The 19,268-nt window shown below is 39.3% G+C and overlaps 1 protein-coding gene across 1 annotated transcript in view; it reads right to left on the bottom strand.

Annotated features, from left to right (window-relative positions):
* Positions 1-1,346: 1,346 nt before the first annotated feature.
* Positions 1,347-19,268, bottom strand: part of LOC127635122 (netrin-G1-like) — a 158,217-nt gene continuing 140,295 nt past the window's right edge. The window contains exons 7-8 of the mRNA XM_052114915.1: positions 8,655-8,789; positions 1,347-2,932 (exon numbers count right to left, since the gene is read on the bottom strand). Of these exons, the coding sequence (XP_051970875.1) occupies positions 2,679-2,932; positions 8,655-8,789 (389 nt within the window). The 3' untranslated portion in view covers positions 1,347-2,678. The remainder of the gene's footprint in view (positions 2,933-8,654; positions 8,790-19,268) is intronic.

Raw genomic sequence — 19,268 nt, 5'->3', positions numbered from 1 at the left:
ATTCACAATTCTTAATGGTATTGTAATTAATTCCTTGATGAAAGTCACGGTCATTTACTGTAATTATTTTGTCCGATTTTCAAATATTTTTCACTTCAAATCAAAGTTTGTAATGTGATTCACCTTGGAGCTGGTTGGCTTGGTTCATGGCTTAGAAATCTTGCGTAAAGGACTTGATGAAATCCCAAATGAAAAAAATAAATAAATAAATGCGCTCTATAGCACATCCAAAGAGATTATTAGCCTAAAACTGTATAAAGTCAGAGGGCTCCTCTTCTCAGCTGCATGAATGAGGTGGGCGGAGGCTGGATAAAAATAATTTTTGGGCCAACTATTCCTCTGTTATAAAGATGCAAATATCTGCATTTGGTCTGCAGGCTGCTCATCAGAAATTTACTCCAGCCATACTGAGATATGTTCTCCTTTGCCACAGGCCCTGACCCGTATGCCCTGTTCCTATCTCCTCATCACAGCACCTCACGTCCCATGCTGACATTAAGCACTAATAAGGGAGCTGCTGATCTCCTCTGGCTAAGAACAGACTGAACAACAGGCAGGGGAGATGCAGAGCTCAAAATTGGTTATTCTTGACCATGAGTTAGACTAAAGAGGACAAATTTAGTTTTCTATAACCAATTGCAGATCATTGTTAATAAGGAAAATATCTCTAAAAATATATAATATTATCAGTTTCCAAAAGTGGCATCCCAACATAGTTGAAAACAGCCTGGTTACTTGGTCACCATTTCAAGATGAAATATTAAATAGAATTGTGGTTTATAAACATAATATAAAAAAATATCCAAAACAATATTTCCTTTTTCCTAAGCAAACACACAGCAGAGGTGAACTGTAGAAGAGGAGAGGCTTCTCCGTAAAAAAATGAATCATTTAGCAGATCCGTGTTGTCACTACAGTCTATAATCGTGAAAACGGCTGTTAAAGTTTCTGTTTAAAACAAGACTGAGTGATAGATGGGCAGTTTACTCACATGCAAGACCAACTCCATAAAACAGGTCCTCAAAGAGAAATCAATGGCTGTTAATATTTAATTTTGCCCTTCCGATAATGCGTTTCCCTGAAACAAATCTTTACTGTATTGAATTCAAGATAAATGGTGTGCAAAACATTCTGAGGCTTAAAGCATTTTCCACTGTTCTGCAAAGTATGCAATATATATGCAGGCTAGACATTTTGCGTTTTCAATGCAGAAACATACTTCTCATTTATATTCACCACGATTTTGAAATAAAAGGAGACGCAAATAACAAAGTACTTTTTAAAGTTTTATTCACTTAAATTTTTCAGTGTTAAAGCAACAAGAAAACATTTAGAATGTCCTTTGGTGTGATTTTCTTTTTTTTACACTTCAGTATAAATACTGTATGTAAACTGATATTCTTTGATGCCAGCATGTTGCTAATATACTTTAGGAAAACTTACAATCCAACTGAAGGGGAAAAAAAATTAAATAAATAAAAAAATAAATAAAATGAAACCTCAGATGAACGTAAAGTTATTTAACTCTGTTCTGCACCTTGATTGAATGCACTAAAATGTTGCCCTTAAACACATTTCAGCAATAATACAAAAAAGTAAATGTTCTACATTATTTTTACTCTGTCAAGAAAATAACTTCTGTATTAATACAAAAATTAAATACACTGATGACTGTCTAAGCACTTCATCTGTTTGGGTGAAAACATACATATTTGACTGTGGCCTCAGCAGTCTGTCACATTTGAAACGTTATGTTTTTTAATAATAATTCTTTGGGTGTGGGAATAGCGGGGGTGTGTGGGTGTACCACATGAGTGTGACTAACATCACACAGAACAAAAAGAAAACAAAAATCTATAAAAGAATATCATTCAACCAGCAAGGTTTACAGAATAACATTTACAAAAGCACAGGGTTGAAGAGGGACGGGCTCTTGACACAAAGGACACTCTAAAGTTTTTTTTTTTTTTTGAGATGGGGTCGAGGTGGAGTTGGGTTTGGTGGTGGTGTTGGTGGGACAAGCTCAATTTCGAAAGCAGATCAGATGTGACAGTATGAATAAATTCCCTTAAATCCACAATGCACAGACAGCAAAGAATGCTTTTGTTTCTTTTCATGAGTCTTTCTCTTCATTAATACTGCTATCTTTATTTTTATGTTGTTTTTATTTTTTAGTTCACATAATCCAGACAGTTTCCCCATTGCTCAGTTTCAAAATAGCTGAAAGCAGTCTAGCCAGCATGATACCCAGAATGGCTCAGGTGAGGGCGGCAGCTTGCTTTACTTGTACATGCCACTGGCAGAACACAGCTCCCATTGCCGTAGTGATACAGGGAGGAAAGGGATGAGTCTGTCCGCTCCGTCCCTGTCACTCTCTTTCTGGTAGGGGAGTGAGTATCTATGGCTTAGTTCATGTCTCTACTTCCTCTTATTTGCTTCATGAAGCGTATGCTCAGGTAAATTCTATAAACAATTTTTTTTTTTTTACTTTTAGACTTTTATATGTAATCAATTTGTATAAATACTATTTTTATTGACATATATATTTATTGTATTTTTTCTGTAATCCTCTCAAATTTCACTTTGATATTTGGGAACATTCCACATGGCCAGCCGAGTGTCGGTGGTTCTGGTGCGCTGCTCATACAGAAAAAGCTGGATATTTGGAGATCTGCCTCTCAAAGGGCTGTCGTCCAGCAGATCTCTACAAGCAGTATGGGACCCAGGGCAGACAGCAGCAAAAGCAAAATCAGTGCAGGGGGGTGGTGAGAGGCCTGGCCTGAGTCTGAGTCGCCACAACCCCCCGGCTCATTCTCACACCAGGGTTTCTCACACAGCAGGCCGGTGTATGCTAGAGGACACTGACAACGGACATTGTTCACGCACACGCCACCGTTTTGGCAACGCAGAAGCTCGTTGTCACACACCTGGGCTGTGGCAATGAGAAGAAGAGGGTAAGTAGAAGACACACACACAGCCAAACAAGTATGAACAAATCTATGATTACATAGCACTCTAGGCTGAGATATCATATATTCATCTAATGCTGAAAATAGACATTAATAGTCAATACAAAGTTCAGGCAAAGTATTGATTGAAATGAAGCACAAGTAGAAAACTTAATATCATTATTAATAGAATGTCATAAGTGAAAAATATTGATTGAAAATTAGTTGCACAAATAAATGAACTCTTTGTTTGGAAAGCTTTGAATAAACACATCATTTAAAATATTTATCCATGCAGCATCCCTGCTCCTTGGTCATCAATTTTCTCTTCCCTTTCTTTTAATAAAATGCCCTTTGTATATAATTGTATAATCATACAAAATGTTTGTGTATATAATCTAATATAATAATAATAAAAAAAAATATCTCTGGGCTGTAAAGTGTTTCTTTCAACCCAGTCTCTTGACAAGTCTTAATAATAGTACGAGAAGGCCAAATCAGAAGCAGACTCATACAAAACTGTTTGGCTATTAATCACAAAGGGAACAAATAAAGAAACCAACGAACAATGTTTAACACCTAGCACAAACCTAAACCTAAGCATACAGTCTAAACTCTTAGCCAAAACCTAAACCTAACCATAATCATTTTTATTGGAAAATAAACATTTGTGTGCCACGGAAGGCTAAAAACATCAGGGTTTGAAATGCGATGAAGGAAGTGTATTACAGGTTAATGACATACATCAGTCATTTGCACTGTATAAATAAATATGGAATGAGTAACCAAACTTGTTAACAGACTTGTTAATTTCCTTTCTTAAAATCAAGTTTTGGATTGGAGGCTAGCTAAAACTGACTTGTTTTTAATAAATTTGAAATTAATTTTGTTGGTTTCTATGGAAATACATTTTTAACTATTAATATGTGCCAAGTTGCACGACATTTCACCATCTTGTACAAATAATTAAGTTGTCAAGAGAATATGTTTTTTTTTAATTTATTTAAAAAAAAATAAAAAATCAAGAATATGTCTGTCTCAAGGGACCGCAGCACTGCCATTACCCTGAACTTCTTAACACTCATTAACAAGATTTTCAACAAATCCTTGACAGTGACGTGAGTTTTGCCTCCTGTGATGGTGCTACTGCCCGCTCAGGTGGATCAGCATATCAGACATTGGTACATTTAACAAGAGGGACACCAAGGCCAGAACTGCTCCCTTTGGAAGCAAGCTGTTGAGCAAGCTGCAGGCAAACAAATTCCAGTGCAAACTAACAAACCAAGAGAAACAAATTAAAAACTGATGAACACACCATGCCCATTTTTGTCAAAGCTGGAAAAAAAATTGTAAACCTGCTCATTAGAAAATAATTATTTAAGTAACAAACTCTGACCACTCTGATCAACTGCTCTGGAACGGTTCTACAAGGCAATATTAATGGCTGTCGCAGAGCTATTTTTGGATGGACTGAGCTGACAGGAAGAGCTGGATGATAGAGAGAGGTGGTGTTACTCTCACAGTCATAACAGGCTGATTAGGGAGCTGGCTGAACTACATGGTTACAGCCTCTTTCTCCATCTCCTGTGTGGATACAGGTTTTATGGTTGAGTCAGGGAAAAATGAGCCCCTGTTTGTGTCCATAATTCCCCATGTTCATCACTGCCGAGTCTTTTTACGATGCAGATCAATCGTTCCCTGCATGGTGAAAACCCACACTCTACCACAAAACAACACTCAGACATGGTACGTTCAAGACGAACAAACTATTTGGATTACAATTGAATAACAGGCATGAAGATAGAACATTATATTACTTGTTGGTAATAACACCTAGACTGTAGTTTCAGAACCCATACATTTCTTTACACTTGGATAGATACTGCCAGGATCGGATTGTCCATTAGGAGAGTCAGGACTTTTCCTGGTGTACCAGTGGGTCACTAGAAGGCCAAGGTACATTTTGATTTACAAATTCATGAACACATGAAACACAAGCAAACCAAATTTGAGTGCAAGTCATTCACAACATAATTCTTACATAAGTTTTCTCAAATAATAATTTAATTAATAATGGTTTTATGGTTGACATAAGAAATCATTTCTGCTCATGTTTATGAATGAGGGCCTTTGTAAGTATCAGTATCCAAATGTAAAGAAATGTACAGGTCCTGGAACACGGTTTGGTAAGTGTAGGGGAATAACGTGATTTTTTTTTCTACTGCTCTCTCTTCCCATATTAAAAGTCTTTTACATGTTATCTGGTGGTGAGCTGGTTAAAGTAATAAAAAATTCAATTAGAATGGCATGTTTTACTCCTGGGCATCAGATGTAATCATAACACAGAAGATGTTAATAATAATAATACCATCAAATGTCTTTCTATGAGCTCAGTTTTACCCTATCTAGCTTGCCCTTTTAGAAATAGTAAATAATGAATCCTGTGGGGCATATCGACTGATTGGCAGTGTCTCTGGAAAGGGTTTTTAAGGGAAACCCTTTAAGGGTTTTCTTTTGAGGGAAAGAGAGCAAATGAATTGATGGCCTTTTCCACAACTGTGTGCTTTGGCAACAGTGTTCTTGTGCCTCTTCTGAAGAAAGACTTTAAAGTGGCACAGTTTTAGGAGGTAATGCATCTCTCAAGAGTTTGGGTCTTTTTGGTTCACCCTGTGTATTCAACTCTTTCTGTCTCCTCAGTTTGATGTCACCCTGATGACCAGGAAAAGGTGCTGAGGCAAGAAAAGCCCAGTCAGTGATTTATGGCTTTTATGGGTGCTAACAAACAAGGGGGTAGGGGGGACTATTTACACTCCTTACTTCTGCTGTTGGATGAGAACACATTGCTCAATACCTACAAACAATTTAACCTCTATAGCCTACACCACACACTCTAGAGCAGTGTTCCCCAACCACTAGTGTGCCGTGGAAAATGATCAAATTCCACAAAATAAATAAATACATGAAAACAAATGTATGGTTTCAGGGATCCAAACTCCTCACCTTTCTGAGAAATGTGCCATTTTTAAACCATAATCAGTCACTTTTGTGATTGTGAAGAGCAATGATTAATGCGCAAAAGTTACTGATATTTATTCACGTTAAGGGTCTTTCACATGACTGCAGAATACATTGAAGTCTATGAAGTGACGTCACTTTACACTAAAGTGTTTTTCACGCACACGTTTTTGCTTCAGCAATAATGTCTTTGAGTGTACTAAACAACAAGATATAATTAAAACTGTCCAAATCTGTGAAGAGACATTGAATATCTCATAATTAATTTCTTTTAATTAAATATTACCTTATCGTTTACGAATATCAGAGACCCCAGTTATTGAACTAATTTAAATTCACAAAGAAAACGCTTCGACCTAAACATAAATGAGTCCTTTTATTACTTTCTGCTTTCAAAGCAACTGCAAGCTTTTACTCCCTCTTCCAAATACATGTTTTAAATGTTTATTGTGCACACCTCCCTCTTTTTTATTTGTCAAACTCGTAAAATTGCCCCTCTGTGACAATTTCTGCAAATCTTGTCAGGGGGGCAATGCGGCGACTGACGCTGGGTTCAGCCCCCAGAACCGTCTGTCTAAATCTAATGACAATTGCCTCAGCATCAGTCTATCTTGATGCGTTTGATTATGCACAGGCGAGCACTCAGTTTAAGTTGGTGCGGACCAGGAGGAAGGTTTGAGTTGTCGTTTGAGTTCTGTTCAGTTCTTTTTTTTAGGCGTTTTGTTCATATTTTTAATTGTGTTTTTTTTTGTAATATTGCGTTATTCATATGTCATGTTTTAGTTGCCTCTGCTGTCACTGCAGGCAAAAAAAACATTAATCTGCTTTGTGTGGAGTCTCTGTTGTTCATCTGATCTCTTCACAAATACATAAATGCACAATCTGCTATATGCTCGTCCTGTAAGTTCATCATGAAAATTTTAATGTGAACTAAAATAAATGCTATTAAATGTCTTATTATCATTCAAATATGAAAATTAAAATGACGGGTAATAAAAGATTGACAGAATTTTTATGACCCTATCCGTCAAAATGGCGGACGATGAGAAAGTCTAACGCATAAGTATGTGATTGTTTTTTTGTTGTTGTATTTTTGCATAGCCGAATTTCAAACAAGTAAACGCGCTACTAAGATGGACAGAAAACATGAACAAGTTCATGAAAAAGAAAAATATTGACGACGGTTAGCCTATGTGGGATAGTGGTGTGCCTTCGAATTTTTTAGTCATAAAAAGTGTGCCGTGGCAGGTAAAAGGTTAGGAAACACTGCTCTAGAGTCTATACTTTGGACGGCATTTTGAGCTAATAAATATGAGCACCTATTTTAAGAGATAGATCACTTTCAATCCTGCACGTTTACAATTTGCTGGGATGTAAATAAACCCTAATAAGAGAATAAATTGAGCAATTTATTGGGTTTGCTTTTGATAAGAGGGATAATATTTATTGAGAACAGCAGTGATTGCATGGTGAGGTGGGAAGAAAATGCTTATTTGAAGAAAGATTTAAGCTTTAATTGCACACTAAAATCTGTATAATGGACACATTCTGGGAGAATGCTTTTGCACAGACATCTTGGCCTTAGGGACTTTTTGCAATCATGAGACAAATGTGAACTTAGATTAATTGTCTAGAACATATAACAAAATGCTGTTGAGTTGATAACAACATCAAATTAAAATGGTTATTGTGCTTTATCATCTTGCATTTAATTGGCCACAGTCACATGGTAATGCTTGAACCCTGCTGGTGGGAGATGGATATGTATACTGTATAAATTACTGGTGTGAGTCATTAACATCTTGTTTCTTTATTTATATTTTTGTACATCTCCCAGAACAGACTGTAAAGGGAGTATTTGACACTTGTCACCATTTACACCAAGTCTTGTGGTTTACTTTTATCCAGACTTAGGTGAGGGTGTGAATTTCTGCTTCTCACACTATTGTAGGTGGCATAAATCAGCCTCATGCTGTTGAATTCAAAGCAGCTCTGGACACAACAACACATATTTACCGAATCTCACATTATTACACACAGCTTCCTGTTCATTCTGACTCAACGTCCCTTTGTGTTATCTGAGGCTTCGGTAAATGTTGACCTTTGATTCTGGAAGCACATACCAGAGAATACAAATCAATGCTTGACCTGCAGATTATTTTAACCGCAATGCTTGAAGCCAAGAAAGAAGCACCAGCCATCACAGTGTGGCCATAACAGCAAACAGCCTGAAAACAAAGCATAGCATTTGCATAGGTGTCAAACGTTCTGCCAACTCCAAATATTAGCTCAGCTGTCTGCTTTCATCTGCGCACATTCTAGCTGGCCTTGGGTTAGAATCAACGCAAATACACATGAATAAAATCCCACCAAGATTTGTTTACACTGTGTGGCACAATGCTTCAGGAAAATTCTACAATAATTGTATAATAATTATATAACTTATAGAAATGATAACAAAAAATTATAATGATGGTAATACCCTGTATTGAAATATCTGTTGCTAAACCACTAACAAGGCAGTATAACAGGTGTGACTAAGCCTCTGATGCAACTCGGTCCTAAATTATTTTCCAAGTGATTTGACAAACCAATCTGCATTCAAACAGAGAGAGGAGGGAGAGTGGGGGAAAGAGTGAAATAAAGATAGCAAGGGACCGAAGCTGCAGATTGGGTGGATGTTCTACTTACATTTGCAGCCATTGTCCCACAAATATCCTGGCAGACATTCGTGGCACTTAGCCCCTGTCGCTCCTTCCTTACATTTACAATATCCTGTGCCATTACAGCGATCAGAGTCTGAGCCAAAGGGATTACAATTACAGTCTGTAGAAACAAGACACACACATACACACAGTGGAGAGACGGGGTCTGCGGTCTTTAGCCTCTCTGATCAGCTCATGAATAATATCCCTGTTTTCTACACAAACAGCATTTTCGGCTCAAAATGGGCCTCCGCTGACTCCATGCACATTCCTAGTCTACAAAGGACATATATATAACCACAGTTTAACTGAATATTTACCTCACATCTACCATTTCAAAGTAACAAATGGGAAGCATTAGCTGGGAAAGGTGAGGGAGAGTGGAAATGGAGATAATGGCACGCACTTTAGCATGGGGAACGTAAGCTTGTAAATGTTTAACGTCTTGGAAATCCCACAATCCAAAAAATGCAGGGTGATGCAAACCTTTACTGCCTTTACTGAATGATTGTATGGAATACTAATTTTCTTATAAAAAATGTTTTTTAAATAAAAATACTTTATATACTGTAAAAAATTGTGGCATGAAGGACACATACAAACAAGTATAAAGACAGAAAGATGGTGGAGGGGTCCTGATAATCCATACCATTTTCAATCCACAAGTGCACTGAAGTTGAATAATTATAATTCACGTATCATAATGTGACATATAATTTACGTATCATACTGTGACATATTTCTAAATTAAACAGTATTTTCAACAAGATAAAACACAGGGCAGAAGATTTTATCTATCTGGAATTGATTGAATCCTGAAACACAACTGCCATTCACCTTTTAAAAGGCTTTTTAATCCAGGATGTGGAGACTGAAGGTCTAGTTCACCATCAAGAGCATTGTGACGTATCCCAATGATAACACTTCTTTTTCAAATGTAGCATTATTTGTTTTTAGTGCCAAAACCTTCACTATAATAAAGGTTAGGCCACTTTATCAATTTGGCTATTGGTTAACATTAACTGGCCTTTTCTAGGTGATACCAGCCAAGTAAAAAATTATTTCAGAGTAAGAGACATTATAAAATTTTAAAAGGTGCACTCAGCATTTTTCTCATTAAAAAAAGATTTACTTAAAAAAAAAAAAATAAATATTGCAATTTTGAAATATACATGTATACAAAAACAATGACACGCATGAGACAAAGACTCCAGTTATATGAGTAACCTAATAAAAGCTGTTTATATCTACATGGAGAGTGTCCCCATGTAGGGATCACATGACCAGCTGACTAGCTCACATGACTAGCACTCACTTAATCTAAGTAACCTCCCTGTTATCAGACACTTTCACTTGTGGATTACATTAATTATAGCTAACAGTGAATAGTGAATTTCTCCAATGGCATTTTGACTGAAAACTATTGCGTTTGAATAATTCTACATCCAGGCCCCTAGGTGTAAGTGTAGGTCCAAGTCGACATGAACAGAAACTGAGTGCACATTTAATGAACAGTTAGGCAGACACATTTTTTTTCTTCTTTGGAATAACATGCACTAATGAATCCTGCACAATGTTTATTATGAAAATAGAGATTCATTCTAATTTCATGTTGACTTTAATTGCTATTACGTGTAAGATTCTCTCCAGGTCATGGATAGCATTAGACCTAATGACATTTGGGCAACAAACCCAAACCCTTAACCAGGTTCAGGTTCCTCTCATGGTGCTACCAAAGAGCCATTCAAAAACTGGATCTCAATTGAGTCACATGTCGGCATGCGAGGAGCTGACGTGTAGGTGACGAGCTCTGCGCACTTTGATAGTTTTCACTTATTTTTGTATTATAATCCAGTGAGATTTGATAAACCCTGCTACATATATCCTCTTTGAAGTCAATATGTCAAAACATTCTAAATCCTCAGGCTCTGGAGATATAAAAGACTCTTATCTTCTCAAACTGAAACCTCTGATGGGCCTGTGGACAGGGGACTCGGTTTGAATGGTGCAGCACGAGAAATTCAGCGTCAACTGTCCAACATGTTTGTGACTCTGACGAAAGTTGTTCCTGACTTAGAAAATCTTGCTATAATACATCAATCGATTATGGCGATGGAAACAAAATTCTCTGAGTTGGTTACAAGAGTGACAGAAGTTGAGAAGTGGATTGAATATCTGAAATAATCTGAGAAGGAATTATCTGATAATCTGCTGGCAAAGTTGATTTGGAACATATTAAAAACTTGAAGACCTTGAGAATAGGAGCCACAGGAATCACATCTGAATTGTTGGAATTCCTGAGCATGAGGAGGGCAGAGATATGGTGAAATTCCTAGATGAGCTCTTCCCAAGTCTACTCGACATAGCAGGCCATAAGATGTCCCAGCTCGCAGATCCGCTGAGAAAGACAGTCCGTCAATCAAACCTGGCCAAATTACTGAGATTATCCGATAAAGAACATGTGTTACACGAGGCGAGGAGCAAAGGAAAGCTTTATTGGAAAATTTACAACATTTTCTTTTTGTGTTGGTTCCGCCTAGCGGCTGCAGTTTGTTTTGCGGAGTGACACTCCTTCAACATTTTTTTCATTGACAGAAGATCGTTTTTACACTGAAGTTCCCGGCCAGTGATAAGGATGACCGCAAAATATCTACATGCCTACAGCAAGAGTGGACTTTTATAGAGTTGATTGACTATTAGTATACATGTATATTTCAAATCATGGAGTGTTTCTTATGTGGCCTCTGATTCAAGTTGACTCGTTGATTGAATATTTGTATACATGTATATTTCAAATCATGGAGTGTTTCTTATGTGGCCTCTGATTCAAGTTGACTCGTTGATTGAATATTTGTATACATGTATATTTCAAATCATGGAGTGTTTCTTATGTGGCCTCTGATTCAAGTTGACTCGTTAAATATACACTTGTCCATCCGAGGAACCGGGATGCCTGTTTTGTATCTTTTGTGCTAGCGACTGAAGTTTGTTTTGTGGAGGAACATACCTTCAATACAGCTGTGGATGAATCTGCTTGTTCTTTGTGCTCTTTTTGTTCTTTGAGTTTGTTTTATAAAGTATTTTCTGTTATGTAATTTTGCCTCACAAAATTTGTAGAGGCACTGGGCTTCAGCAATCTGATGGCAAAGTTGTCACAGGGTTCTTGTTGGCATGCAAGGACTCTTTGAGTTTAGAGGGATCTACGCTGTCATGCATGGGGTTGTGGCAGTGCGGAGGGCGTGGGCGGGTCATGATTCTACACACCCAGTCCGAGAGGGATAAAGGCCGACTGCGGAGGATGGTGCGGGAGAGATCGTTTACGGACATGTCCGTCATGTGTGTGTGTTTGTCTTTCCCTCTCGAAGGCTTGATTAGCCTGATTAGGGACCGGGTGTTTAGAATCACGACCCGGCCCCGCCCTCTGCCCTGCCACAGGGTTTAATGTGCACATTTTTCTTTTTGTTTTGTTCAGGGTTTTATTGTTGCACTAATGCTGAAATGTGGTCTTTATAATTTAGTTTTTGACACAAGACCTATTTTCTACTATATAAAAATGTAAAATGTTAATATGAGTGGATTATCTCTCTCCACATGGAATGTGAATGGGTTGGGGCACCCTATACATTTCTTAAACGTAATAAATATGATATTGTGTTTCTTCAAGAAACTCATCTTTCCCCACAGGAACCTGGAAAATATTGTTGGACATGTTTTCTTTAGTGCTGGCTAAAGTAAAAGCAGGGGAGTCATTATATTGATAAATTAACATCTACAATTCAAATTTCTCAAACAGATTATTGATAAATTAGGAAGAGTCATTATTGTTTTAGCTGAAATTCAGAGGCAAAGGTTGATTTTGGCTAAAATGTATGCATCTAATGCTGATGATCAGACCTTTTTTTAGATCTTGAAGGGATGTTGCAATCCGCTGGCACCCCTCATGATATAATATTGAGAGGAGACTTTAATATATTAATGGACTCAGTATAGTCAAGAAAAAGTGTGTAAGCCCCCTAGAGCAACACTGATGCTTCACAGGATGTGTAAAAATATTGGTCTTACAGATATTTGGAGACATTTGAACCCATATGAATCCCTCAATTCAGTGGTTGTTGATTGCTAAATTGGAATCATTTATTCTCAGATCATTCCCTGGTGAGTTTAGAGGTGTTGCCACAAACAGAGAAAAATAAATCATATAGTTGGTGCTTTAACCCTCTGTGGTCAACGGAGGAGTCCTGCTGGATTTTTCGTCATTACAGCGGAAACAACTTAAAATACTCCTTCATTTTGGGATATACATATATGTTCAGACATCTATAGAGACTATAAAGGGTCTACTTTTATTTATGTACACTCACAATAACAACAAATCCTTGTGCTTTTGTAAAATAAAGAAAATAAAAAGGGTGATCTTTCAGCAGTCTCTGTGTTCGCAAGAATATTTCAGAAACACCTCAAAAAAATGAACTTAAACTCTGTGAATACTTATCAAACAAACATGAAACATATGTCTAAAGAAAGCTTAAAATATCTACTTTTAAATAAAACAATTCAAATTTAAAACAAATATTATCCTGCAATGTAATCTGTATGAAACAAAGTGATGTACAGTTTCTCCTGGCTCAGCTAATTATACCTAATGTGATCACACCCACGGGCAGAGGGCGCTATTCATACAGTAATGTACTGAGACTATCAATGCAAATGGTAAACGCCCCCGACTGTGCCTTAAAAACATCAAGTTCATTCACTTTTCTGTGCATTTGGACACAAGTGAGGAAATTCCTGGATAGTGACAGAGTTAACAGTTTCCTCAGAAGAAGAGTGGGACTCCGATGAACGTTTGCATTTTGAAGAGTGAATTGATCCAGCCGAGGATACAATTTCGGATGAGTAAGTAATTTAGTTTTACTTACATATTAGTTGGCATGCTATTTTATATAAACATTACTAGTGGGACTGTTTCCAGACTTGGCAGCCATGAATCTGAGTATTGAAATTTGAAATACGTCCTAATAGGCAAGTTTCAGTTACATGCCGTTTTTCACCAATGCTGTTTTAGCTAAAGCAGGCATTTAAATTGTATGCTGTATGATATAAACATGATATGTAATATGATATAAAAATAATATGAATGTTTAGATTATATTTTAACTAGTGTTTATGCTGCCTCATTATCACCAACAAAGCTTGTGCTTGGAAATATCTGTTTGGGTGTAAATTAGTAAAATGTGATGTAAACATGCCCATATTAGAAAATCAGCATATTGAATGATTTCTGAAGGATTGTGTGACACTGAAGACTGTAGTAATGATGCTGTTTATTCAGTTTTATCACAAATAGCATTTTACAATATATTCAAATAGAAAACTTTTTTTTTACTGTATTTTGGTAAGTAAAGTCTTTATGTAAAGAAAATGTTTAGTCAGATTATTTCAACTTAAAACTTGATTTTGATCATTAAATCTCCTCAAATTCATTCTCTTTCTGTCACATTCCTCATTGATTGGCCCAGGGGAGGGGTCTTTGTCTCCTCAGGTGTGAAATACATAAATATTCATGATGCCTCCTTGCATATGACCTTTCTAACACTAAAAGTGTCTTACAAAAGTTAAATGACTAAATTGTTTTGTATGAATGAGTGATCAGGATGGTTTTCACATAATTTTGTAGCAAAAACTCTAGGCTACAAGATCCAGTTCTCAAAAGTCGTGTGGATAAATGTTTAGTATGTGTTGTATGGCCTTATTTCAATCACTTACAATTTTTGTTTTTTCAAAAATATAAACATGTACACACATGTTGCTCACATATTATTGTAGCCCAGTTTGTGCTGAATACAGTGTTAGCCATTAATGTGTTTTTAAACAACTGAAAAAAAGCACAAATGTCAAGGCATGTCAAAACTCCAGGCCATAAACACCCTCAGACCCCAGAAGGTTAAGGTATCCCTTTTGTAAAATCCTAATTTGCAACAAATTTCAAAAAGGCTGAAATCAATGTTTATATGGAGACCAACAGGCCCTCAGTATCCTCTGTGGGCATGGCTTGGGATGCACTTAAGGCAGTTCTTAGGGGTCGGATCATATACTATGCCGCATTCACCAAAAAATCCAAAGCACGTGAACTTGTGGAGTTGGAAGGAAATATTAAAAGTGCAGAGGCAGAGCTGAAGCACCGAATTTCATCTGATGGCCTCAGAGAGTTGACCCAATTGAAATACAAATATAATACTATTTTGTAACTTAAGGTGGAGTTTTGGATATTCAGGGAAAGACAGAATTTGATTCAGAGGACAAAGCAGCAAAACTTTTGGCTAGATATATTAAACAGAGAGAATCTTTTTCTACAACTCCCTCAGAAAATTTGCTGGTGGTGAAATATTTTGGAGATTATATTTTATTATTCAATTTAGTTACAGTTCATTTTGACCCCTTAATAAAAAGGTTTACGTGTGATATGGGCAGGTGGGCTTCATTACATTTATCTATGATTGGGAAGGTTAATGTTATTAAAATTAATTGTATTCCAAAATTCCTACCTACTAGTCTCTCCCCATTGAAGATCCCCTCTTTTATTTTAAACAATATGAATGTATTGCTAAATCCTTTATCTGGAATGGTAAACATCCTCAAATGTGTTTTAGCAAGTTACACTGGACAGTTGACAAAGGTGGGTTAGGTCTCCCCAAGTTTTTGTATTACTATTATGCTTTTGGTCTCAGACATTTGGCACATTGGTCACTTCCACCTGAGAGAGCCCCTCCCTGGCTCTTTGTTGAACAGTAGGTCCTTGTCCCTACCTTACCATTGCAAAGTCTTTCTAACAAGCTGGCCAGAGAAGTAAAGACACATCCCGTTATTTCACACATGCATTTAGTGTGGACAAAAGTTTCTCACATGTTCAATTTGGACACTTATCTGAACGTTGCCGCAAGTAATTGGTTAAACCGGAAATTGTGCATTAACAAGTCCCCTTTCTGCTGGACAGAATGGATTGGGAGGGGCGTTACTACGCTGGGTGACCTATATGAAAATGGAGCGTTGAGATCCTTTAAAAATGTTATACAGCGGTTTGGAATTCCCAGATCTCAATTCTTCAGGTACTTACAGCTGCACCATCTACTCTGTACCACCTTTTGGTGTCGTACTCAGCCCCCTAAAGTGGCAGACACTCTTGAGATGGTGTTTGCTGCTTTTAGAAAAGGTCATGAAGTTTCAGCGCATTATTCCTGGCTAATTCAGAGTCTAGGGGACAGGGTTTTAACATCTCTAAAGAAGTTATGGGAGAGAGACTTGAATTTAGTACTGGAAGATAGAGAATGGGGTAGGATTTTTAAAGATGTCAAGTCTATGTCTAGGGATGCAAGCATGCGCCTCATTCAATTTAAGATTCTGCACTGTTTTTATTGTAGACTGTATAGGCTTGGCCTTCAATACACACCTAATTGTTGGCAATGCCAGTTGTAGAATGTGGACATAGCCCATGGTTTTTGGTCCTGCGTTGAGATTCAGGAGTTTTGGTCGGGGGTTCAGAGTTTTTCCTGTGAGGTCTTGGGCACTCAGATTTTATTCTGCCCCAGACTTTGTATTTTGGGTGATGGGGCGGGTAAATATACAGCGCACCCGGAAAGTATTCACATCTCTTTATTTTTTCCACATTTTGTTATGTTACAGCCTTATTCCAAAATTGACTAAATTCATTATTTTCCTCAAAATACTACAACCAATACCCCATAATGAGAATATAAAAGAAGTTTGATTGAAATCTTAGCAAATTTATAAAAAAAAAAAAAAACTTTGTTGAATCACCTTTTTACAGGTTTTTTTGGCACCAATTACAGCCTCAAGTCTTTTTGTGTATGATGCTACAAGCTTGGCACACCTATTTTTGGGCAGTTTCTCCCATTCTTCGTTGCAGGACCTCTCAAGCTCCATCAGGATGGATGGGGAGCGTCAGTACACAGCCATTTTCAGATCTCTCCAGAGATGTTCAATTGGGTTCAAGTCTGGCCTCTGGCATGGCCACTCAATGACATTTTGGCTATGTGCTGTCACCACCATGCTTCAATGTAGGAGTTGCTACAAACACTGCGACCGGGGGTCCGTTAGGACTGCCCAAGGGAGATGCGGGTCCACTCACAAGGGGACCGTACTGCTGAAAATACACGCAGGGGGAAAAATCCACATGGGAGCCCGTCCTGTGGAGCATCTATTCCAATACAGGGTAAATTGAGTACCCGCATTGGTCTTGGTTGGCGAATTCCTCCGCTGAATTTGCAGACCAGAGGGCTAGGGAGGAGTCATCCAGGGAGCCGAGTTCATGGAATCTCCTGGAGTAAAGGTGCACAGTATTACCTCAGCAGAGGGAAAAGGCATTATGTGCATTCCACCAGGTCAGTTTGTCAGCGTGTACTGAGTTCTACAGGCTAGGACCTGTGAAAACACGGGACGAATCAGACTCAACCCTGAGATTGTAAAATCTTGCAAAGGTATTGGGTGTTGCCCAACCTACTGCTCTGCATACATCTGCTAGGGAGGTGCCCCTGGCCAGTGCCCATGAGGACACAACACTTCTTGTTGAGTGTGCTCAGACCCGTAAAGGGGGGCATGGCTTGGGTGCGATAGGCCAACGTAATGGCATCCTCTACCCAGTAGGAAAGCCTCTGTTTGGAGACAGCGTTCCCTTTCCGTCTGTCCACCAAAGCAGACAAAGAGCTGCTCAGAGTGTCTAAAGCTCTGCGTGAGGTCCAAGTAGGGCAGCGCTTGCAGGTACACTACTTGGTCCCTGAAGGGAGTGGTAGGAACCTTGAGCACGTTGCCCGGTCGCGGTCTTAGGATCACGTGAGTGTCTGCCGGACGGGTAGGGTCTCTGACAGAGAACGCTTGCAGGTCCCCGACTCTTTTGATAGAGGAGTGTGCGATCAGGAGGGCAGTCTTCAAGGAGAAGGGCCCGAGTCCGACTGATCCTAGTGGCTCGAAGGGGGGTCTTTGAAGGCCTGAGAGGACCACTGAGAGATCCCAGGAGGGGAACAAGCTCAGCCGGGAGGGATTTAACCTCCGGGCGCCTCTTAGGAACCTGATAATTAAGTCGTGCTTACCCAAAGACTTGCCGTCTACTGTGTCATGGTGGGCCGCGATAGCAGCTACATGCACCTTCAAGGTGGAGGGGGACAGCCTCCCCTCCAACCTCTCCTGCAGGAATGAAAGCACTGATCTGACTGCGCACCTCTGTGGGTCTTCAGCCCGGGAGAACACCAATTTGCAAACAAGCACCACTTCAGGGTGTAAAGTTGCCTGGTAGAAGGGGCTCTGGCTTGGTTTATCGTGTCTACGACAGCAGGTGGTAGATCAGCTAGATCTTCCGCATCCCGTCCAGGGGCCAGACGTGGAAGTTCCATAGGTCTGGGTGCGGATGCCAGAGTGTGCCCTGTCCCTGAGAAAGAAGGTCCTTCCTCAGGGGAATTTGCCATGGAGGGGCTGTCGCGAGGAGTATGAGATCCAAGAACAAGTCCAAATGGGCCAATAGGGAGCCACTAGAAAGACTTCTTCCCTATCCTCCCTGACCTTGCACAGCACCTGTGCAAGCAGGCTCACTGGGGGAAATGCATACTTGCACAACACCATGGGCCAGCTGTGTGCCAGTGCGTTTGCCCAGAGGGCAGCCTCTTTTCGGGCATACCAGAGCAGGCAGTGGGAGGTCTCTCGGTAGGTGAACAGATCTACCTGGGCCTTGCCGAACCATCCGAGGAACCAATCTTCCAGCCGAGAAGGCTGTGGGGAGGACGGAGGGTTCCAGTCCAGCCCCACGCTGACAGCGGCCCGGACAAGCATGTCGGACATCTGGGCGTAAGCCTCAGACTGGGCGTGCTGGCCCGAAGGCGGCAGCCCAGTCGAGTCATCCACGGCGAGCTCATCCGTGTCGGGGGGCTCAAAAGGATAGGCAGGCTGGCCGTGAGGTGAGCCGCCGTTGCCTCGAGCCCGAACGGAAGTCAACGAGCGTGTTGGGGGGCGGGGTGTGTGACTCGCAGCTCGCTGCATACACCAGTCGTCTCCGAAGAAAATTTCTGAATGAAACAGATGCATTTCCGTCCCTTTATACCCGTATGTCTGGTGGTGGGACATACAAATTCTGTTTGCCAATTTCTCATTGGCCTTTTCTCATAGATCAGAGATGCAAAAGGCTCTCAAGACAGACCCCTAGTATCGCTTCTTCGACACAACGTCGAAGTGAGCGACAGACGGGGAAAAGGATGCACCTGAGCTCAATTTTGAGTGTCATGCAAAGGCTGTGAATACTTATGTATGTGATTTTTTTCATTTTCAACATTTCAAAAATACTTCTTTTATGTTGTCATTATGGGGTATTGTTGGTAGAATTTTGAGGAAAATAATGAATTTAATAAATTTTGGAATAAGGCTGTAAAATAACAAAAGCGCTGTCTGAATACTTTCCAGATGCACTGTATATAATAAATAAACGCATAAAAAAACTGGGTGCTTACCTGCGTGATGGTCGGCAGGCAGGTGATACTCAGGGGATGGAAGTCGCCGGGTGCACCCTCATTTCATGAGTGCTGTACTGAGTTGGGCATAG

Source organism: Xyrauchen texanus, chromosome 42, assembly GCF_025860055.1.
Source record: "Xyrauchen texanus isolate HMW12.3.18 chromosome 42, RBS_HiC_50CHRs, whole genome shotgun sequence".
Classification (NCBI taxonomy): Eukaryota; Metazoa; Chordata; class Actinopteri; order Cypriniformes; family Catostomidae; genus Xyrauchen; species Xyrauchen texanus.
This window is presented reverse-complemented; position numbering and strand designations above follow the sequence as displayed.